General features: G+C 39.2%; 2 protein-coding genes across 8 annotated transcripts in view; one reads left to right on the top strand and one right to left on the bottom strand.

The window, feature by feature from the left end:
* The window catches only part of LOC110469698 (uncharacterized), a 29,411-nt gene extending 18,387 nt beyond the window's left edge, over nt 1-11,024 (top strand). For all 5 annotated transcript variants that reach the window (XM_021528704.3, XM_085571805.1, XM_085571806.1 and 2 more), the window contains 9 exons: nt 163-282; nt 826-856; nt 2,789-2,810; nt 3,329-3,353; nt 4,559-4,597; nt 5,718-5,819; nt 6,915-7,020; nt 7,428-8,321; nt 9,086-11,024. In XM_021528704.3, the coding sequence (XP_021384379.2) occupies nt 163-282; nt 826-856; nt 2,789-2,810; nt 3,329-3,353; nt 4,559-4,597; nt 5,718-5,819; nt 6,915-7,020; nt 7,428-8,321; nt 9,086-9,141 (1,395 nt within the window). In that variant the 3' untranslated portion in view covers nt 9,142-11,024. The remainder of the gene's footprint in view (nt 1-162; nt 283-825; nt 857-2,788; nt 2,811-3,328; nt 3,354-4,558; nt 4,598-5,717; nt 5,820-6,914; nt 7,021-7,427; nt 8,322-9,085) is intronic.
* A 1,776-nt stretch (nt 11,025-12,800) lies between these two features.
* PDCD6 (programmed cell death 6) lies at nt 12,801-22,370 on the bottom strand. Of its 3 annotated transcripts, none has more exons than XM_085571808.1 (6): nt 19,552-22,370; nt 19,307-19,368; nt 16,200-16,244; nt 15,048-15,206; nt 14,253-14,362; nt 12,801-13,332 (listed from the first exon to the last, which is right to left on the bottom strand). In XM_085571808.1, exons 1-6 carry the CDS (start codon nt 19,596-19,598, stop codon nt 13,234-13,236), a joined length of 522 nt encoding a protein of 173 aa, XP_085427934.1. In that variant the 5' UTR covers nt 19,599-22,370; the 3' UTR covers nt 12,801-13,233. The 3 variants fall into 3 exon arrangements, with proteins under 3 accessions (XP_085427934.1, XP_021384382.2, XP_021384383.2); XM_021528707.4 differs by having other exon boundaries at nt 22,268-22,370; XM_021528708.4 differs by having other exon boundaries at nt 15,054-15,206; nt 22,268-22,370.
* Between the last annotated feature and the right edge of the window lie 370 nt (nt 22,371-22,740).

Raw genomic sequence — 22,740 nt, 5'->3', positions numbered from 1 at the left:
ATTCGATTAGATATGTTGCAGAGAAGAAATTAGTTAATAATATTCAAATCAATGTTTACCAGTCTTTTGGAAGCTTTTCCAGAAGATGAAATATGTAAATTTTTTAATATTGTGATAAATTTTTATATTAACCTTTTCAAGCTGGTTTTTTTTTTTTAACAGTCCAAAGAATTTCCAGATAAAATGAGGAGAAAACCAACAGATGTAAGAGAATACAAAGTCTCGTTTTTTAGACGGCTAGCCGGAGAACTAGAGAAGAGTGAAGGATTAAAAATGTATCAGGTAATTGGAAGTAAATGTTAAGTATCTGTTAATGTGTCTTTTATTAGTGCATTTATGTTTAATAGAGTAAATTTTAAAAGTACTGCTGGCAAAGCCTGTTAAATTTTCTGTGTGTTTCTAGGAAGTGCAGTAGTGAGTTGAACTAAGGCTTACCTTTAGGTTGCCCTGAAAGATCCAGGGAAAAGAACAGTAGTATTGAAATTAATCCGAAAAAAGCCAAAGCTTTATATTTTTAAGGTTTTAAATGTTTTAAATTGAAAATTGTTCAGTCTGAATTCAGTGATTCAGAAATTTTATTACTTAAACTTCAATAATTTTTAATGTTTGCAACTTAAATTTTCTCAGATGTAAGCAAATTGTTTCTCAAATTTCATTGATATTTACAGGAGTCTTTATCTGTGTGCGAGGAATTTAATTGAATTCAATTTAATTATATTGGCATAAATAAAAGTACTTGTTCCTTTCCTAAAGGCAGTTGCAGTAGAGACTGTTGTTATGAAATTTTAGTCAGAAAGTCTAATATGAAACTTTTTATATTTTTAGATGGAAGGTTACACAAGACCAGCTACCTCATGTAAGTCTGTGAATTTCTTTAATATAGTAGTTTTGATATAATTGATATTTGGCCTAATTTGACTTACTAGTTGAACTCTAAGGGTTTGACTGATGTAAAACATTTAACGTGTAATACCACAACATGTTTTTCAAAGATTTTTCTGGGTTTTGTGATTTTGAAATAAGGAAATTGCCGTACTTCCAGTCCTCCTTTGATTTTTTTAACTTCTGGGTTCTGGAGGTATTTATGGTAACTGCAATAATTTGATCATAAAGGAAGTAAAAAGGTAGGGAAAAGTGGTACTTGATGGCTTTCTCTGAATAAGCTGACAAAGTCTCCTCTACCTCATTTCCATCATCAGAAGACTTACATGCTAATCACTGGTGATAGTGGAAATTATCATTCTTTAGCAAATCCATTGAAACAAGTGATGAAAACCAAACCCACAAACATAAACCAAACATCTTCCTTCATCCAGTATGGCTGAGTTACATATTTTGTTACAGTAGGTGTGTTATAGATACTTAATGATGCCAATCTGGAGGAATACCTCCTTGCTACCTCTTAACCCTAGAGTTACTATCAGAAGGAAGGTGGGTTTGATTGAAGTGGGTGAAGGTTGCACAGATCAACAGACTTTGTCAGCGTGAATCCTTTTTTTTTTTTTTCCCTTTTTTTTTTTCCTTCTTTTTATTTCTCACTGGTGGCTTCTGTGCCTTGTACTTTTGAATATTAGTCTGCAAAACAAGGTGGCAGAAATCTTTTTTGTTTCTGTGTCTCTTGTGAAGAAGAGGGAATGTCACCCTGGTAATTAGCTGAGTAATTTTCAGTTCAGAGTAAACTGACATCAGTCAAGTCAGCAGACTTCTGTAGAAGTGGAAGACATCATCAAATATCAATTTGGAACATCAAAAAGAGTGATCCCACACAGATCATATCCTGTCCAACAGGATATGAACTCTGAAAAAATGGACAAGAGGGAAGTTACCTGCAAAAGCGTTGTGTCTTTCGATATAAAGGTGTACTCTGGTTAGGTGATAAGGTCATCATCAAGTGAATTCCAAAAAAAAAACCTTCTGGTTATTTAGAAGAAAATCATGGTTACTGTGTTAGCAGCAGTAAGTAACTTTAGACTAGATCATGTTGGCAAATGTCAAAACTCTCCTGACAGTGAGAATGAGTTTGGGGATATAATTAAGAAAGGCCACTAGTACACAGGTATGAGTGTGCCAAGTAACTAAATGGACATTAACAGCTTCATAGCATGTGTTAACCGTGTTAATGGGAGCTGGCTAACATGGCAACACAGGTCTTTTGGCCTTGTCTTGGTAGGGCCAAAGATGTCACTTGTCCAGAGAACTATTACACATTCTGTTGCATATCCTGGAACACAATGCTTAAGGAAGTGATAAGTTATGTACCATGCAGTAGCTGGTTCTCTGAATCATAGTTAGACTGCCTTGTTTTGCTGAGCTTTCCTTCCCTCTCTCTTCATGCTTATACACTGATAGAGATGACATGATCAGACATTCCAACCTCTATAACTTCTTGTTGGAAATTTAGCTATTGTATGTACAGCTGTTAGGTTCACTGGTATTTACTTGGAAAAAACCCATATGCATACCTTGTATCTTTTTTTCATGGAGGAGACAGGCCCACCTCAGTTTATTCCATACAGCCTTCTTGTGTGGGATTCAGCTGCCTGAACATAGATGCTTGTAGGGTACCCTGCAAAGCCTTTAGGGCACAGGTCTCCCACAGACTATCTATCCAGCAAGGATGCCTGCTGGTTTTTAAGATAGTGTGTGCCATTTGCTGCTGAATCCTGCTCTTTACAGAAACTGCAGCTACATCATGGCCAGTAACTATTCTGTTTGTCTAATGCTTCTGTCACAGTAATACAGTGCAAACCTTGTGATGTTGCTAATAATTCTTTTTCTCATTTTATAGCCCCACTGAAGAAGAAAGCAAGGTGAGAGTACTGTCTGCACAGGAGAATCAAAAGAGACTCTTAAATCTGTTTTCCTGTATCAAATATCATATGGGAAAGTATTTTATATTGTCTTTCCACTATAATTACTCCTCTTCTGTAAATTGTTCCTTTTTGTCTGTGAGGAGATAGCAGTTATGGCTTTTGAAATACTGCACTCAAAAGGTAATTGCAATTGAAATTTCAAACTGTTTCCATTCTATGTGGGATGTCATTGGCTGATTAAGTTTTATAGCTGTTTATATAGGAAGAAAAAACCCAACTCACCATTATTTTAGTCACTTCCTTTAGCTGATTTGTAAACAAGTTCATCTGTGCTACTGGTCTCTTTGAGAGTCGGTCAGAATAAGGACATTTACAGCATATTTAAAACACTGTTATTTCTTAGAGAAAGATACCCAGTATTGGTAAGTGATAAAAATTTGGAAACTGAAATATTTTGAGAAAACCTAATGTTTTAGAATGCATATTAATACTGTAATTTCTTTTTTTTTTTTAAGGTGGGAAGATGATAATAAGCATGAGGTATGTAGAGGCAGTAATTCCACACAAGTGTTCACATGCCCACAAGTGTCTCATGTTGTAGCAGTTTCTTAATGCTTGTTTTTAATTTTTCTGGAAAATGCTTATTCTTTGGCTTCATTTAGTATTTTATTAATATTGTTGCAGAAGCAATTGATCTAATGAGTCAGAGGTTTTTGTTCATCACAGCAGAGGGGAACAGTACATTCACCTTAGCTCTCATAAATCCTGTTCAGAGCCACTGAATCTCAGAGGCAGTGTTTCCAGGCCAGGTCTCCCAGCCTGTGCTGCAGTCTCCCCTTCCCTCTTTTGTTCCTCTTCAGTTCAAGACTATTCTGTACTGAAAGTTTGGTTTAAATCTTGAGATATATCTAAAGATTTGCAATCCTTTTTTATAACTCAGAAGTGAAATTCAAAATGATCACTGAAGTATCTGTCCTGATTAGCTCTGGAGACAAACACTGAGAAGTGACTTGTTTTTTATCTTGGTGGAAGAGTTGGTTGTGTGAGCCTCAGGCTGGTCAGGTTCTATGCTAAATGCAGCTGAGCACTTGACTTTTTTAAACGTGATTTTGCCCCTGAGTTAGGAAAGGCTGGGAAAGATAGCTCCTGTAGGGTGTATGGCCTAGATGTGAAATGTGTTCTTCCAGGTATTGGAAGGAAAGCAGTTGTGTTGGTGTAGCTGCAACCTGAGGAGACCCTGGGGCTTATCCCCTAGGTTAGGGAGACACAAGAAGCTGCCCTCAAAAAGCTGTTAAGACCCCATTGTCTCCTTCCTCTGTTCCTATGTCCCTAAACCACTCCCTGTCTATTCCCCAATTGGCCCTGGTCTTTGTACTGCCCTGAGACCAGGGTTACCCCCTGCCCCTTGGGAGAGAGAAACCTGCAGTCTCCCATGAGTGTGCCTGGGACTCTGAACATCTTACTAGGTTGCTGAATTAAACATCTGTGGATATTATGCAAAGGCCTTTTTTGCTTCCTTCCCTGGACTTTACTAGTGGCCATTCTGGCTGCAACAGCTACCAAACTGATACTCAGCATCTAAGGTTATATGTTTATGGCTACGACCTAAAATTATATATTTTCTTTATGTTGACTTTTGTTGCTGGATAAAAGATTAAAATGTCTGATTCTGTACAAGATGATGCAACAACTGTAGTAAAATTCAGTCTTTTAAATGTTTTTTCCCCTATTCTACAATCTCACAGAACGATCCTGTTCGGAAACAGAAAGCTCTGGAGTTCTTGGTATGTATGTAAAATAATTGTGATGAGAGTTGTGATGTTTTACCAGTATGATGCAGTGAATATTGTTTGAAGGACCCTCTGATTACTGATCAAACTCATTTGACTGCAACATTAATTTCTTTTTTAGTGGACTCTGCCCTCAAAAGTTAGTGCAGCTGTAGCTCAGAGCAATTGGCTGGATTAAATGTGAGCTCTTAGCCTGTTCTGTGGATGACTCTCCCATTTGCTGAGGAGCCACCCTGACAAGCAGTGTTAATTAGCAGCACTGATGGTGCTCAAGTGCTGCTGGCTGCCCTTATCTAATGGGATTGTTGATAATGCTAAGCAAGAGGAGCCAGTCTGGTCTGGCTGCCAGAGAGAGCACAACTGCTGGTCTTGGAGTGATTGGGGAAGTTTTATCAGTTCTGTTGCTGTTGACAGTGGCATAGTAAGCCTCAGTTTGTCTTTTGAATTTATGAAAATACCTGACCATTTGTGTTCACTGTTTTACTCTGTGAAAGTCATGTTCTGTACCTAAGACAATTGGAAAATTTCATTTGAATTTGAATTGTGTTTATGAACCAAAATCAGAAGTAGAATGTTTTGAAATGTGTGCTTCATATCTTCCACACTATGGTTACTTGTGACTTCAGAAAGAGAGAGAGAAAAAACAAGTCTAAGGCATAATCAGTAAACTACAAAAAAACTTGGTAGTTAATTGACTTTTATGTACAGGAATCACAGCTATTCCTTAAAAAAACTGCCTATATTCTTTTAACTTACTGTAATCACTTATAAATTCATTCACTTAGTAATCTGCATGAAGCTTATTTTTTATTCAATTTTCTACACAGATAATATAAATTTAGGACTTGTGCCCTTCTCTGTCTGCAACAAAATATTTATGGACTCGACAGTACAGGAGTGGCACAGAAATCCAAGTTTACATTTTACCTTTTATCAGGCCATAATTATGCTCCCAATTTTATTTTTTATATTTTTGTATACATTTATCATACATGCCATATGTTAACCAATAGTATAAATTTGGTTATGCAAAAATTGAAGTATAACTTTGATGTGTTTGTATATTTGACCCTTTGGCATCCTAGTGACCAATTCTAACCATGTTTATTCACAGGAGACTTTTCACATCACCTCAGACTCAGAAGCAACACTTGTTGTTCGCCTTACACAGGGACTCATGGAGGCTTTGAAGGCCTTTTGTGAAAAGAAAGCAGCAGTAAGTAACTTAATCTTGTCCAGAATTGTTTTACCATTCTGGAAAGGAGTGGTTAAACTCACTGTGGTAACACCCTGGCAACCTGTAACAGTTCAGGCATGGGTCAAAACCTCCATTTAAATGTACTTCAATTTTCTTTTCTTACAATTTCTAAGTAACAAAGGTATTAATTACATAGCACATTTCTCTTAGTATTCCATCATCATGTATCTATTTTGGCTTTTTTTTTTTTTTTGTGTGTGTGTGTGTTCTGTTCTGGGCACTATTTTGCTTCTTGATGACAGGTTGTCATCCTTTTTGTGGTGGTCCCTTGCTTCTTTGTTTTTGTTCTAAGATCGGTGAGGCTTTAAGTGCCACCCAAATGTTCCACTTTTTTTCATATGTGGGCCTTTGGGTAGGTCTGTCTGTCTCGTAACTTGTAGCTTTGCTTTCAGTTGAGAGTTTTAATCTGTTAAGATTAGACAAGATGTTCTTGACTATCTGTTGGTCCATGCAAACCTCCATATTTTCTTTGCAAAGAGGTTGACTATCTGTGGAAAAACGAATCTGAAGAAGTACCAGAATCTGTGAAAAAATGATTCATCACTAACAGCTACTGGTTCACAAAATTCAGGATGTGTTTTTTTCTGAAAGCTGTTTCAGACTGTTTTCTCAATTTTACGTTCCATGTCAGTTGAACTACAGTAACTGTCTCCATGCAAATGCTGCCAACACCACCAGTTAAATATTGTTTCTGTTGGTTAATCTCTCAGCTGGGCCTTCCATTCTGCATTTCCCAGATAGAGGCAGGATTTGCATATGCAGCAGTTTTATGTTTTAGCTAGGTGATGATAAGAGAGATGAGGCAATAAATTTGAAACAGGAGACATTGTCTTCACGAGAGCCCTCCTTCTGTTCTTAACACATATGTCTGCCAAATAACCCCGGAAAATAGTGGTGTAATGTGATAACAACACACCCCTCATATGGACTTTGCTATCACCTAAAATTGTACTCCACTAACTTTCTGTGGGAAATCTGTTGCTTTTTAGAATTTGTAAAGTTCTTAAATTCTTGCATTCACAAACAGACGTTCTGACCTTTTGCTTTACCTAGGATAATTACACCAACAGTATAGGCCCACTGATGTCAGTACCTCAAGATAAATTTCCAGAAAGGGAAGGTGTCCCAGAACACTATGGACCAGATGTAGAATACAAAGGTAATTCAGATTTTTTTCTACTAATTTGTTTACTCTGGAGCCTGCACAGATTGTGAAAATTTACTTTTATGGCCAGCCATAGTACTTCTTAGCTGGTGTACTGTGTGTCTTTGCCCTCTGAGTCAGTTCACAATAAAATTTTCTGGAGCTTTAATGACTTAACTGTCTGAAAACAGTGTCTCACTGAACAGTGTTATAGCAGTTAAGGTTATGGAAATTCAAGTAGTAACCCTTTTTGATCTGTTTACTATTAGAATTTTTGGGTGAAAAGATGCCAAACTCAGGTAGGACATAAAGGCAGGAAATGGGAAAAGAACAGAAGTACACATCATAAAATCTCAAAGTAGTTGTGTTTGCAGCTGGTATTTTAATAGTTTGCTAACTTTAAGTGCCCTTTATTTATTCAGGAAGTTCTGACTGGAATCAAGGTTTTTTGTCTCAGTATGAAGAGTATTCTGAAGGTGCTTCTTTTGTTCCTGCTCACTCAAACAGTTACCAAGATGGATCATCCTCCTGTCATCTGAGATCTGACAACTTTGCAAGCATGTCCCTATTCAGGGACTCTCCTGCTGTTGAGCCTGATATTCCTGCCAGTGGTGTCAGTGAATGGCTGAGACAGCTCAGAAACTCCATGCCGTGCACAAATATGGCTGCTGGGGCCACTTCATACCAGACCAGCCCAGTGAAGGAGTACTCAGCAGAATATATATCCAGTGATGTGCAAGGAAGTGAGCTCCGTGATAACAGACTCTCATTTGACAGAGAAAATACCAAATGGAGAAATCAACAAGCATGTACCAAAGCAAGGCATATAAGTGACCAAGAATTATCCTATCCCAATTCTTCTGCCTCATATCCTTCATCTACACAATTCTTTACAAACTATTCTTCACAAAACTATTCCGCTTACAAGAACTATGAGTCTGTGAATACTTGTACATCTTCTACAAATTCTGCTGTTTCAGGAAGAGGTGGCTCCAGGTGGCACCAGGACACTAGGTGGAATGAGTGGAATGAGGACTATAGGTGGAACGAGGACTCTAGCTGGAAGCAGGAATCTAGGTGTCAAGGATTCAGGTATCAGAAATCAGTCTACCAGAGAGACTGGAGTTCACATCAGGACTCATTTTCTGGCAGTGGTTCGTACCAAGATCACCAGCAGTTCAGAAGCTCTGAAGAGATGTTTGATAGAGTTGATACTGGTCTTGCTCCCAACACTGTGAACAAACTACTAGGAAAGGATGTACCAACAATGACCAGGATGCTCAAACAGCTGGCTCCATATTATCCAGCACTTCAAAGTAAGATGGTGATTGGTTTCCATCTTGTAAAATGAGTTACATCAGTGTGGTTGCTGTAACATAAGCAGAAGATTGCAGGTTGCAGAGATAGGATGAGCTCTTCAGGGGAGTTGAGCTCATTTTGCTCACATCTGTATCAGTTGAAGAAAAGCATTGTTTCCTCTCTGAGAACACTGTGCCTCTTGGCAACTAGATGGAGCAGTGAGTGGGAGATTTTGATAGTGCAAAACTTTCCTGAATTGAAAGGTGTGTCCTAGGTCATCTTTCTAACTAGCAGTTTGTATCGTGAGTTGTGCTGGTAGGTTTGCAGTGGTGGGAGAGGAATGTATTGGCACAAAGAAAAAAATATTTTAATGCATGCAGAACCAAACCTGAATGGCATTATAGCAGATAATCCAAATGAATCAAAACCCATTGGGATAACAAGAGAAATATTATCAGAAAGCTGGTTCATTAAGTGTCAATTTCCTTTTTCCAGTTACTGTAGAAATAGTCATTAATGTTGAGAATAGTGATACACTATTCAAAATGAGAGTTTCTCCTTTGGAAATGGATTATGAGAGGGATTTAAAGAGAAGTGGGTATATGCTCCTGCATAGCTGTCATTGGGCATGAGTTTGGACAAATGCAAACTATGCTTCTAGTACTAGAATTAGTTAATTAGGTAGCTACTTAACAGTAAAACTTTCATTTTCACATTCTCTATGCTGTATTATGGAAATGAGATAGAAGTAACTCTAAATGTTTTTATCTCCCCTTTCCAGAAGTAAATATTCAGACATTCGTCAATGTGCTAATAGAGGCTAGAGAGAAAGATTAAGGAGCAACAGCAGATGAACTGGAAACGGATGAAGAGATTTGAGAATCTCCATCACTTGCTATTCAGGAAAGAGACTGCATTTAACTGTGTTTGACTCGCTTGGGAGAGGTAAAGGGAGGTAGGGTTTAAGTTTTTAACGTGTGAAAAAATAGCTGGAACAGGAACTTGCACATAATGGGTGAACATACTATTTTGTTTAGGCTTTTTGTAATGTATTTGTTATATCTTAGTATATTTCAGAAAAAAGATTTTTTGTTATTTTTTGAAAATATGTTAAAATTACTCTGTCAGCAAAAAGTTAATAATCCTTTTAATACCCTTCTCAATTCAGAAAAGAAAGGTTTACTTTTATGCTACCAACTTAGGAAGAATATTAATTGAAAATACGGGTTTACTTTTTGTCACACAAATGTAATGCCAGTTCCATTAATATGAGGCTTTATAATTAGCATATTTTTAGAAATCGATACACTACATTTCTGTTTAGACAAAGAAAGGAGAATGTCACAGCATAGGTATTCTCTATCTTAATGTGATGCTATATGAGGAAAATGTAATTTATACTAGAGGACTGGTGTTTAACAGGGCATATCAGTTTCAATTTGCAGAGTAAGAAATGGTATGAAATATATGCAGATTTTTAATCATGTTGTTCAAAATGAAATAATTATAAATTATCCTAAAAACTCATTTGGTGGATAGACCCATGCTAAAATAAAAATTCTTGATTCTTTCTACTGGCAAAAGCACATTAAGAAATAGTAAAAACCCATAAGGCAGTCAGATAAAATAACAGGAAAAAAACCAAAATGTTGTACTGACTGAGTAGTACGTACCAGTTCATGAGATGTCTCAGAGCCACATGCTCATGAATGCCTGGCTTTAGATATCTGCTCTATGTAATTAAAACCAGCTTACATGGAGCTGAAGAAAAGAAGTAAAGTGAGACAGTTTACTCCCAAGTGTCTGTTTTCCTTTTCACTGCTGCATTGTGGACTATCATTTTTCTTCTCACCCATGCTGGAACTGTGTCTCTGTGCATTAAATACTTGTGCTGAAGCAGGGTTAGTCTTCACGAGCTGTCATAAAGCATTTTGGATCTTGTTACATAAATTATAATAAAAATTCAGCTCAAAATAATTTATTATTGAGCATGTAAACTCAATTCCGAGAAATTTTCCTTTTGTCACTGTTTTGTTTCTGCATCTTACAAGATCCACTTTCCTTTTTCTGTTCACTGCTCATACTTACTGTAGTGTTGGAGTGGTTTATAACGTCACACACCTCGTAGCTGTACCATATACTTCCATGCACTGAATTACATAGTCAACCTTCTTGCTTAGAAGGGAAAATTGTTTTTTCTACCACAGGTGTCTGCCAGAGTTTTGATTTACAAGTCTGTGGGATTGATTAGTTATTACATCTACATTTTAAAATTACCAGAAGTTTTTTACACAAATGTTACTAGCACAGCTTTTTTTCTCAAAGAAAGTGTAGTGCAACTAAAATTCTGAAACTGTAGAAAATAACATTGCTAGAAAATATTACTGCTGCAACTCTGTCAATTCAAGTTAAGACCTTTTCATTTGAGTCTGTTTCAGAGAACTCTTTTCACCATTTCTCACTCCCTTTTGGATTTTACTGCCATCACTGTATACGCCAGTGGCATTCAGGAGCTGGATGACCTCCACCCAGATTAGATGCTCTTTCCATCTACATGTTCTGTAATTTTTCTTTCTGGGCAACAGTTATTGTCCCTCCAGTTATTGTTATTGTTGTGCAGAGTCCTGCACTGGGGAAGTAGTTTCTTGCATTTGGAAATTGAGTTTGAGTAGTTACCAAATTAAGACAGCATTGATTTATTAAAGCTTTCCTGAACTGTAGAGTGCTGAGTACTTCTTACTTCCAAGAAAACCCTTTACCATATCTTGCTCCTATGTAGTATAGAATTGGAGCAGAACTGTCTAGACTCCAATCCTCCTTTAAGAAACCACCTCACAAAGTAGGTCCTGACAGCCTGCAGAGCAGCACTGGATGCTTGGCACCTGTCAGCACCACTGCAGCTACATCTCAGGCCTTGGCATGGAGGCAGTAGTTCTCAGAATGCACCTGAGCCCTTGGAGCAAATTTCCAATTTCATTAAAAAGCCAGTGACAAAAATCCAGACTGGAACATACCTTGGACTGGGGATAAATGGTCTGCTTTTAGTCAGTTTCTTGGTCTGCTGTGTACCTGCTTTCACATCTTTAGAAGTGTGTTTCCCAGTGGGACAAGAGTGGTTCCAATCCAGAGTCACCTTGATGGTTCTCTGCATCAGTGATGCTCCTTTAGGAAGTGCTGGAGTCAGCTGTTCTGCACCAAGGGCAGTGAAATACAACAAGGCCAACTGGACATGGAGACATCTTTCAGGGGAGACAACATGGGAAATTTCTCAAATTCCAGCTTTTTAGTTTGTACCTTGGATTTACTCCTCAAAACACTTCCCAGTATTACTGGATTTTATGTGGGTGTATGATCCAAAGGGACAGATTCCTTAGTGGAAAGAAACAGGGGAGCTCTTTTGAGCCCTGAAATTTGGGGCTCTTCTGTTTTGTTTCTGGAGAGAGCATACATAGTTATTACCTCAGCCTTCCAGGGAGGGAAGGTTCAAAGAGTAACTGGTGGAAGTCTTTTTCCCTTGTTTTCTTCAATGTAACTTTTCACAGCTGATGGATGAGGTGGTTTCTGACACTGGTCATTACTCCTAATCTCCCTCCTCACCCAAAATCAATTCCTTGCCTATTAGGTGAGGACACCCAGAGTGCTTTGGGAGATCTCCTTGTTTCAGTGTGCTTATGGTGTGGGGGCCATTGGTTTTCCGCCACATACCTGAACCAAAAGAGTGTTCAGAGTGTTGCTGAGTTGTCACTAAGGGTCTGAGTATCACTTGACAAGTAGTAGCAGCTTCTGTGCACGACACAGGTTTGGTAACAGTGGCCAGTTTGCTGCCTTCACTCTGACACCAGACACTCTACTCTGGGTGGGACACAGAATCACAGAATCATCTGAGTTGGAAAGATTCCACAAGGAACACTAAGTCCAGCTCTTCAGTGAATGGACCATACAGAGATTGAACGTGTTACCTTGGTGTAATTTGTACTATTCTCTGACCATCTGAGCCAATCTCAGGGTCACTTGGAAGTAACATTGTAACTGACTTTTGGTTGTCTTTGCTTCCTCCAAGTTGTTTCTTCAGAGTTGTTGCAAGAGATGGTGTGTGTCAGGAATCAGTCATTACTGGTCTTACTTTTTTCCACTCTCCCTCATTAGCTGTACATGGTGATATGTAGGCTAATGTTATGAGAATGTCTGTCAATTCAAGGCCACTTCAAATAAGTGCTTCAGCACCGAAAGGAAGACTTCTGATGGCAAATGAGACAACTAACCAAAGGGAGCATATTGAGAGTCATTTTTGTGGGGAACTTATCAAGTATGACCTTCTTCACAGGTGTGAAGAAGTTGTATTTGAAGCCATCCCAAGGATACCCTGAAAGAAAGAGGCAGGTATAAAATAAAAAAAGGCCATCCAAGTGGAGAGATCCCTGAATCACAGAAAATGAGGATACAGAAATAAAATCACCATCCCCATTAAGCTGTACAAAAGTGAAATAGACTGAAAGTTGACCTGGTATTTTTACTTAATTTTAAATTCTGTATTTAAAAATTAATACATTTAACTCTTATAAAAGTAAGGCACATGCAAAACATGTTGTGCAACTTCTGGCTTTCAGCTGATATAAACTAACAAGCATAATTTTAATTTGGCATTGCTAAAGAGTCATTTTTCCCATGCAGGATATGTGTAAGAGGTAATGTACATTGTACTGGTTAAATCTAGATTCTGTGCTTTCTGTACTACAGTAAGCAGACATGGTCATATCATACAATAATACAAAATAAAAACCAACTCAAGTACAGATTCTGATGGTGATTACCGACATACAAAATTTAAGAATGTGATGTTACATCCATTACAATACATAATATTCAGTAGGGGATGTTTTGGCAACTCCAGTCTGTGTAATGCCAGTGTGCGATTCCTGGTTGTTGGTGTCATACGATGCTGAAGACCATGGAAAGATACTGCTCATAGGACACCTGAATCCAGCCATCCTGATCAGTGTCGTATCGTCGGAACACATCGGTCAGCCTCTGAGGAGGAGAGAGAAAATAATAGACATTTTTGTTCTAGGGGAAGGTTCAGACTGCCACATCCTCCCCTTACCACCTGGGCTTCTACAGCTTTATGAACCCTTTCTGTTCATCCCCTCTGTAGCCATTTTACAGTCTTTATTATATAAAGATAGCTGACTGCAATAGTAATGCAATACCTAAGCTACCTAGGCACTTCTTTATAGACCAGACAACTTTTTATAACTGGCTTTAAAGCAGGGGGAAAAACAATGCAATGTTTGAGTCATCTGGAAACAGAATCCAGTGCATATCCTATCTCACCTTCTAGGCAAATATGCTTCATGTGCCATTGATACCCAAGCTATCTCTGTCTAACCCCAGATATGCCAGGCATTATAGAAAAAGGACCAGAACAACTGCCAGCACAGTTTCATTTACATCAGCTAGCTGAGTGATACTCCAAAGCCCTTTTTAACAGAGTTCAAGTCTAAAACTAACTATAATTGCCTTATATTACAAATGAATGCAGAGGTGACCGATGTGTCTAAATAGCAGAGATGCTACTTTTAAGGGGAACTGCTTTCCCTCCATGTTCTCTCTCTCTCTCTCACTCTCTGTATTACTGAAAGACTGGAAGGCTTTTTGTGTATTTTTACCATTGCCCCTGCAGGATCACCTCTGAAGCCACTGACAAACATCGATACTATTTTGCACTTGTTTGTCCCTCACCCATTGTATCAAATTTACTTGAGATCCAATGGAATGATTAATGAAGACCAATACACAAAGATGTTTCTAGCATTTAGCATATACTTAGTTCAAAAGGCTTACTATAAATAAAAGCAAGGTCCAGATCGACTGTTAAAGTGAGAACTAGAAAACCTTAAGAAAAGGTAATTTTTTTTTCAATTGACATCAAAGTACATCTCCTTTCTTACCTGTAGAACAACACAGCACTGAATAAAATCATCAAAAGCAACTTGTCCTTTTCCTTGTCTGTCAAATTTCCGAATAAGGATATCATAGAATTGATCAGACAGTCGGTAACCTTGGAAAAAGAGAAATACTTTAGAAGGTTTCAATTACTGCAGTCCTTCTATAAAAAGAACAAGGTTGTTTAGCAGGCATGTGTAACAAAATCAGAAAACAGTAAGGAGTTACAATGACTTTTTTTTTGTAAATATCTCTGTTAAACTAAAATGCATGCAATAAAAGCCATGCTCAATAAAAATTGTATACAGAGTCACAATAAATATAATTACAGATTAAGGTGACTGTTCGATTGAGGGAATGGTTTAGGGCTGCAGTTCAAGTCTTTACAGGTGAAGTGACTGGAATGAAAGTTCCTTAGCCATCAGAATGCTTTCACAGCATGGACAGCTGGCCTTGTTTTAAAAAGTGGCAAGTTCTATCAAGTACCCTGTAAGTTCAGACTTTGCCTGAAGCATTGGTAACCCACTCAGAGCATGTCACAGAGGAGACTGGAACTGGATGTGTCAGGACATGTGTGGAATGTTTTCCTTTTTCTCTATATAAGGAAAGAGCTTTAAAAAAATGGGCCTCTTGCATGGACATCATTAAAAGGTACCTTTTACCTAAAAGGAAAGCTGCCCTTCACCTGCCTCATTTTTTTGTCACATTTGTCAGACCAGTACAGCTCTGCAGCAGTACCAGTAAGCAGCTCATTCTGTGACATATCCCCGTCATAAAAACTGTAATCACTAATGAATTACCAAAACCTGTTAGTGCTTGCTTTAGTTCATTTTTGTCAATCATTCCAGAATTGTCTCTGTCATATGTTCGAAAGACATTCTGCCAGTCTGTGATGTATTTCCAGACTCCTGTGAATTCACTGAAGTTCACACCCCCTTTGTTTTCTCTGTCAAACATGCCTGAAATAAAGAAGAAACACATAAAATCTCAGTCATACTACTCCTCAGCAAGATCTGCCAGGACTTTTAAGTAGATAGCAAGAGTGCTTTGTGGAGGGTACTGAAGAGAGAAAAGAAACTGCTAAAATGCAAGTGGTAATTTGGAAAGTTCTGCCAAGAAAAAGCAAGCAGTCATCCACTGAAGGAAAAAATGATAAAGCAAGATAAAAATACCAGAATAAATCAAAGAATGTTTATTTTTCCTAGTTTTTTATTTTCAATTTAAAAATACTGAGGGCTTGATTGATCATCCAGTAATGAATCAAAATGGGCAGAGGGGTGGACTGTTCTTTTCTAAGGATACATTAAAAAGTCTTACATAATTTCCAAGAGTGCTGGGATATTCATCTGCATTTGATTTACTGATACTGTTATCTTTATACAATAAGCATGTCACCCAGTGATGGAACTCAGACTGCTGCTGAACACTTACTGAAAACAAAAAAAAACTGTAGTCCTTGGGTTTATGAACTGTGTGATAGAAAATATTTGATTTATTGTGCTTGAATCTTCATCCTTCTGTTCCATCACCATCACCTTCCACATTACTGGCAATTGGTTTAGACACTAACAGAATTCAAACATTGTAAAAACTTCTGTTTGGTATTTTTGGAGTAAAACATAGGTGTAAATTCAAGATAGGAAAAACTACTTCCCAAGACAATTTATATAATATATTTTTAGAAAATTTAAGATAACAATATTTTCATGCATAAATTACATTTATTATCTAATCAATTATGCAGTAACATTTTCTCAGGCTACTTTAACAAGTGCGCATGTGTGTATGCAAAGGACATTCCACTATTAATCAAAAGTGAAAATAATTTAACTTACTACTGCTGGGCACTCAGAAAAAAACAGTGTAGCAATTGAGAGCATTCTCAATCAATCAGCTGAACAGATTATAAAACAGTATTTTAGGACTATGTCACATCACACAACTACACTCACCAAGAATTGACCTGACTGTTGCTGGATTAAATGGAGTCCACGTGCCTGAAACAGAAAGAATTACTTAGTTCTGAAAATCAAGAATTCCTCAATGTTTTTAAAAAAATTTAAAAAAAACAACCAAACAAATCAGTTAAGAACAGGGAATTCAGAGCTATGTGACATGGAGCTGGCATATTAAAAAAATAAGGCTGCTTGGAGGTAAGGAAGTCTCACCATTCAGAAATTACTTCAGACCAGTGCTTTCCAAATACCACACAGAAACCAGCATTTTAAGGCTGCAACAAAAAAACCCTAACAAACCTTGGAAGAGCTAAGAAGGACTTTTTCATCACAGGCTGTCAGGAAATATTGGATAAAGAGCAAGATCTACACTAAAGTACTCTTTTCTACTGACAGGAGCAGAAGTGTTCTGAACTGTATCTCAATCAAGGCCTCATATATGTTCCTCAGTAAAAACCCATCTGCTCATTTCCTTTTTACAGGACTACTCCAGGGCATTTAGTTTCTGACAGAGTTTCCAACATGGCATAACCATACATTGCAGTTTAGAGTTGTTTAGTACAAATCCCACCTCCACTGCTAAAAGAATTAAGTGTTAGTCTGAATTAGTATTTTTAGACCAAGAAAGTTTGCTGCTTGAAAGGGCCTGAGCAGTAATCATCTGGAGGAGCACTGTACTTCCTTGAGTATTTAGAGGCTTGTCATTATGAAACAGTTTTCACTTGGTTGAGAGCATTCCCAAGTGCTAAGAAGCATTAAGCTTTAAACAAAGGAATCCTGTGCCTCAACTAGAATTTCACCATGGATTCTCCAGCCTGTGAAGGAACCAAGAGCACGAAGCAGCACATAATTAACTGGCTGTGGTTGCCTGGAGGGACCCAAGGAATCGGCGAGACCACAAACAAGCCGGTGAGCCGAGGGCACTGCGGAGGCGATCCCAGGGATGTGTCAGCTGACGGCAAATCCCAGCACAAGGGCCGAGCTGGGATCCGGCACGTTGGCTTTGCTGGGTCATGGGCATGATGTAACTCTACAGGGAGAACCCTGTGACTATATGCATGTAAAGAGAAACTAAGCAGAGAAAGAGAAGAGGAAAAATGGCTCTGAAAATGCTGAAGCAGTATTTTAGACAGACAGTATCAATACCTTAGAGCTGTGTGTCTCCTCAAAAAAATAAGAAATAATAGAATTAATAAGGTGCCAGTATTTAACACTGAACAGAATAAGAAGAAAAACTGAAAATACAGTCTGAAAGTTAACTTATTTCATCTTGAAACATTCAAGTGATTCATATAGCCACCACAGAATGAAATCTGAGCAACTCCAGAGGTGAAGAATTGTACTGATTTCATCCTATTCCAATACACAGTGAAGACTGTCTCTGTTTCTCCTCTCCTGACTCTAGTATTAACTTCCCACAGCAGCACAGAAGGAAACAAGAAGGAAGCAAAGGATTTTATTGTGCAAACAGTTAGACAAAGTGATGATCAGCCTCTCCTAGGGTAAGCACACTATTATCTGCATAAACATAATGGGTTGAAAATGTCAAATTGTCAAAACCACACTGAACTTCAAATGTCAATGAGGACAGTGCAGACTTTTTTAATATTTTAGAAACAAACATAACATTCTTTTATCCCATGTTAAATTGCAGGATGGCACAATCATCCACTAGAGGATATATTTTGAAAATAATATAGTGAATTGTTAGTGGCTTTGGTGTACAAGATCTAGACTCTTGGAATGCAGGAAGCTTACAGTTCTGTAAATATTTTGTCTAACACTTGGTAGGCATTCTTCATAACAACAAAGCACTGAAACTGCTATTCTACACTGTAAATAAGGAAATAAAAGAGGTCAAATAGTCATCACTGCCTACTACCCTTAAATTCAATCATATGAGGAGATATTTAAAATATATAAAATTAAAAATGGCAATTCATGTAAAAAAAAATTTAAAATATAAAAAATTTAAAACAGCAGGTAAAATTGAAAATGACAGTTTTGCACAGTTCTAAACAGCACTGAATAAACAGCACTGATGATTTTATTCAGTGCTGTGCTAAATGAAACTGTGACTTAACTTAGTTTTTGCTAAAGATTTTATTCAAAATTTAAATTATGGATCAGGTCTGGCAGCTGCAACATTGCTTTTAATTTATCAGATACATTATTAAACAAATATTCCAGTACATCCAGTTCAGTTACAAGACTGCAGTTTTACTGAATAGAACCGTACACATTTATTTCAAGTCAGGCATTACTGACAAAATTGGGCCTTCAACCATTGTGTGCTGCAGCTTACAACATCAATTTAAGCCCTTCTCAGTCACAAAGCACAGGAGGGATAAAGGAATAAACTTTGGGAGAAAGTGAACTTGATATGGACTCAAAGGTGGACAAACAGACTGAATATGCCCTTTTTCAGATTTCCAAACAGAAAAAAAACCCCACAGAGTAGAACCCTATCTACCCTGAGTCACGGGAGGAAAGTAAAAATAGGCTACTGGAAAAATGATTCATTTTTTGTTTCCATGAGTTATTTGACAGTACCCTAGTTTCTTTGAATATTACAACAAGGAACTGACTACTAGAAAGTTCTAATACAAGATCTAGAGTGCATCTTTCTATTCTGTTAAGAAAAACCCCAGACATACTTTATTTCCTGCACCATATTGTATGAAAAATAAATTATGTGCAATTAAAAAGGCTGGTTGTAAACAGTTTTTTCCAAGTTATACACTGATTCTCATTAAAAAAACAAAAGGTTCAGGAGTGATAAGCAAGGAATATATGAATCACTGGTTATGATTTCTAGGAAGTAGAGCCGGGAAAAAAATAAAGGGATGTGCACGCCCTCATTCCTCAAAATACAGACCAGTAACAGTTACAATCAGTTTAGAACAAACAAACAAAAAATCACAAGGATTGTTCATTTTTTCCCTTTCCAGCCTTTTGCTGTAGATGAAATTGTAACTACTGAGTGGCAGGAACACTTCCCACCCCCTTCCATACAAAGAATCACAGCCTCAAGTAACCACTCTTGCAACAAATTTATCATGAAGCTTACAATGAACTACCTCACTGCTCATTTACAGACTTACCATTGGATAATGCCTGCTGAAGTTCATTATCAGATATTATTCCACTCCTGTCTTTATCAACTCTGGGGAAAAAAGCCAAAACAAAACAAAACCAGGTAGTAAGTTTTAAATGGCTGAAATTAACAGGTTCCACTTACTGAAGACTTCGACATTCTGCTTCTTAGTCACCAGATGAGATTATTATTTTCCTGAAAAGTCTCTGGAACATGATAAAAGCTCCAAAGAAAACTGCAAGACTTACTTACGAGTGAAGAGACGCACAGAAACACTGACAACGAAACAGTTTGGGCATGCTCTCCACAAGGAAGTATTTTCATTTATTTCTGTTTAAGAGAGCTGCAGAGCACACATGCTGGTTAAATCCACGAAATGCCTAATGTGACAGCAGTGAGCTATTTGTTTCACAAACTGGTGCAACAGGTTTGTCACCCAGGCTCTCTCACATGTTGGCAATGGAGATTAAGTCACTAATGTGACCAAAGTACTGAAAGGTTCAATCGTTTGCAGGGCCCTGCAAAGGGGTTCAAAGAAGCAAAAGCGCAGGCAGGTTCCAGCTTCCACTAAGCACAGTCCATTCACAGTCCATTGTCTTAATGATTCAAGTTCTATGCCAAAATTAATAAATTAAGTGATTTCTGCCCAATTAAAGAAGGAGCATGCCTTCTCTATCAGGGTACCTGAAAATGGTGGAGACTTCCCTCCATTTCATACAAGGATGTTCCCTTAGACTGACAATTTTCATTTCCCCTCATTTACTACCCCAACCAGAGTCCCGCTCAGCTGATCTCCATGCACAGAAGCTGATTTTCTTTTCCTTTAGTTCTTACTGTCTTTTTCTAAACACTTTCAGTTCATTCTATTGCTTCCTTCCCCATCTCCAAGAATTATGTAACCTGCATGCAATACTAAAATTGCTAGCATAAATTGCAAAGATTTCAATTACAAATTCCCCTGTATAATCTGTTTCTCTTCTTAGTATTGTGAACATTTTTTACCTTTTATAAGCTGCTACCAAGTGCTAAGCTGATATTTTCACTAAAATGCATTGACCTACTTATCTTTCTCCTGAGGGTCATCTATCAGCATGTTCCTTTTATAAACAAAATTATGGAAAATTAGAATGGGTTTTCCTCATGGACATCAGATTTCTGCTCTGGATTCCACCTGACACATTGGGATCACCTATCATGCAGGGATCATGATCTGACCATGACAGGCTGATACAGCCCAGTCATTCAGGACTGTAAGGTGCTCCTGCAAACTTTCACAGGCCTCAGTCACTGCAGAAATCAGCAAACTTCACCTGACCATTCACCCTTTTTTCACAGAATCATAGAACCACAGAATGGTTTGGGTTGAAAGGGACCTAAAATATCCTCAAGTTCCAATCCTTGGCTGTAGGCAGGAACATGTTCCATTACACCAGATGGCTCACAGCTCCATGCAGCCTGGCCTTAAAAACTTCCAGGGATGGGGCAGCCACAGCTTCTCTGAGCAACCTGTTCCAGTGCCTCACCACGCCCACAAAACAAAACTTATTCCCACCATCCAATCTAAACCTACTCTCTTTCCCACAACTGCTCCTGAACTGATTACATAAAGATCCCAGGAGAGCTCCATCTGTCAGTGTGGTGCATGACCACACACACACACCCTCCAGTCAGTTTTCCATCCACTGAAGAATGCTTCCATTCATTCCACGTTTACTGAATTTCTTCAAGGGCCTTTTGATAGTGTTGGGAGTATTTTTGAAAAGTGTACAGATTATACGAATTGCTCCAATTTTAGCCATCCATACCCAAATCCAATCCTTAGGAAACATAGTCCAGGATTTATATAGCAGTCTGCCAGAAGGAACATTTTCAACAAAAGCCATGCAACTCCTAACTACATTATTTAAAATTCTTTTTACTGATTTTCCTGGTGCAGAAGTCGGATTGTTGATCTGTTTCTTTCTGGACCCTTTAAAAAGAGAAACGGCTTCATGCCTGCCTCTCCCGAGTCCTCAGAGGAAGTTGTTTTACAGCAGGCTGGGTAGGTAAGCTGCTGCATTCCTGAGTCACTCTGTAAAGATCAGCCAGTTTTAGAAACTTAGTACTGTTTGTCTACTGCTTAAAACCCCTTCTTGCTGCTGCTTGTGTCAGAGGATCTGTCTTGAGTCATCTCCCATAAAAATGGATCCAATGTAGGCACCTCCCGAGTTTCCTCAACAAGACATAATTGGGAAATCTCCTTTGGCTTCTTTACTGATAGGATCTTGCCAGTGTGTTTCTTTAGCACAAGCTTGCTAACTCCCTTGCAGGTCCCTCTGATCCAGGAGAATTCAAGAGAATACTTCACAGAATCCTTCCGGTTGGAAAAGACCTCTAAGGTCATCAAGTCCAACCTATGACCCAACAGCCCCGTGTCACCTGGACCGTGGCACTGAGTGCCACGCCCCGTCTCTCCTTAAACACCTCCAGGGACCGCGACTCCAGCACCTCCCTGGGCAGCCCATTCCAATGTCCAATCACCCTTGCTGAGAAGTTCTTTCCGATATCCAGCCTAAATGTCCCCTAGTGCAGCTATCTTTTCTGGCTGGTAGCTTTAGTCTTTCATTAACATTTATCAGATCCCTTATTACAAGCAAGCCTTCCCTGTACTGCTACACCGATCCTCCGGACTTAATTATCCTTTCTGCAACCTCAGGTTAAAAATTACTTCAGCGCTTTCAAGGTTACCGTCTCGCTCCCACCAATTCCCTTTACCCCCGTTACAAAATACAGCCACGTTTATTCCTCCCCAGCTCTTTCGTACAGCTCCTCCCACGGGGAAGCCACCGCGATGCTCACAGCGCATCCAGCGCCGCGGCAGCCAAACCCCGCGCCGGATGCGCCGGGCCGGTGGCCGGACTCCCGCAGCAGCCGACCCGCTTCCGGCCCCTCCCGCTGCGCGCTGCCCGCTGCCCGCGGCGGGGCTCACCTCTGGAAGACGTTCCACAGGAAGGAGGGGTCGGGCAGGGCGGCGCCGCCGCCGCCGGGCCGGTGCTGGTACCCCGCCGCCATGGCCCCCGCGCGCCCGCCCCGCGCGCCGCCGACACCGGCCGCGCTGACGCACACGCCTGTGACGTCACGGCAGGGCGGGGGCGCGCGCCCCGCCCCGCCGCGCGGAGGGGAATCCCGGGCGGGCCCCGCCCCGCCGGGAGCCGCCCCCGGCGCGGGCGGGAGGCGGGAGCCGTGCCCGGGCCCGGGTCCCCGCTCAGGGCAGCTGGCCTGTCCTGAGGGGATGGAGCCTCAAGAAGCGATACAGAGGGAAACAAAGCCCGCTCAACAGATCCCCTCACACAAAGTGAGGATTAAAGCACACCGGGAAAGAATTTCAGGGAGAGGATGGAATTGGAGTACAAGCCAAATTAGCACCACCTCACTGATCTTTAACTGAATTCTTTACTGGGG

Source organism: Lonchura striata, chromosome 2, assembly GCF_050655825.1.
Source record: "Lonchura striata isolate lonStrDom1 chromosome 2, ASM5065582v1, whole genome shotgun sequence".
Taxonomy (NCBI): Eukaryota; Metazoa; Chordata; class Aves; order Passeriformes; family Estrildidae; genus Lonchura; species Lonchura striata.
The sequence above is the reverse complement of the archived record's forward strand: the minus strand, read 5'-3'. Positions and strand labels throughout refer to the sequence as shown.

What these genes read in the sequence shown, in the direction of transcription:
- PDCD6 (XM_021528707.4), bottom strand. Translation starts at nt 22,350, where the DNA reads ATGGCGGCGGGGTACCAGCACCGGCCCGGCGGCGGCGGCGCCGCCCTG. An exon ending in AACAGTCAGGTCAATTCTTG is followed by an intron (nt 15,207 to 16,199) that starts GTGAGTGTAGTT and finishes TCTTTATTTCAG; the next exon opens with GCATGTTTGACAGAGAAAAC. An exon ending in AGTGCTGTGTTGTTCTACAG is followed by an intron (nt 13,333 to 14,252) that starts GTAAGAAAGGAG and finishes TCTCCTCCTCAG; the next exon opens with AGGCTGACCGATGTGTTCCG.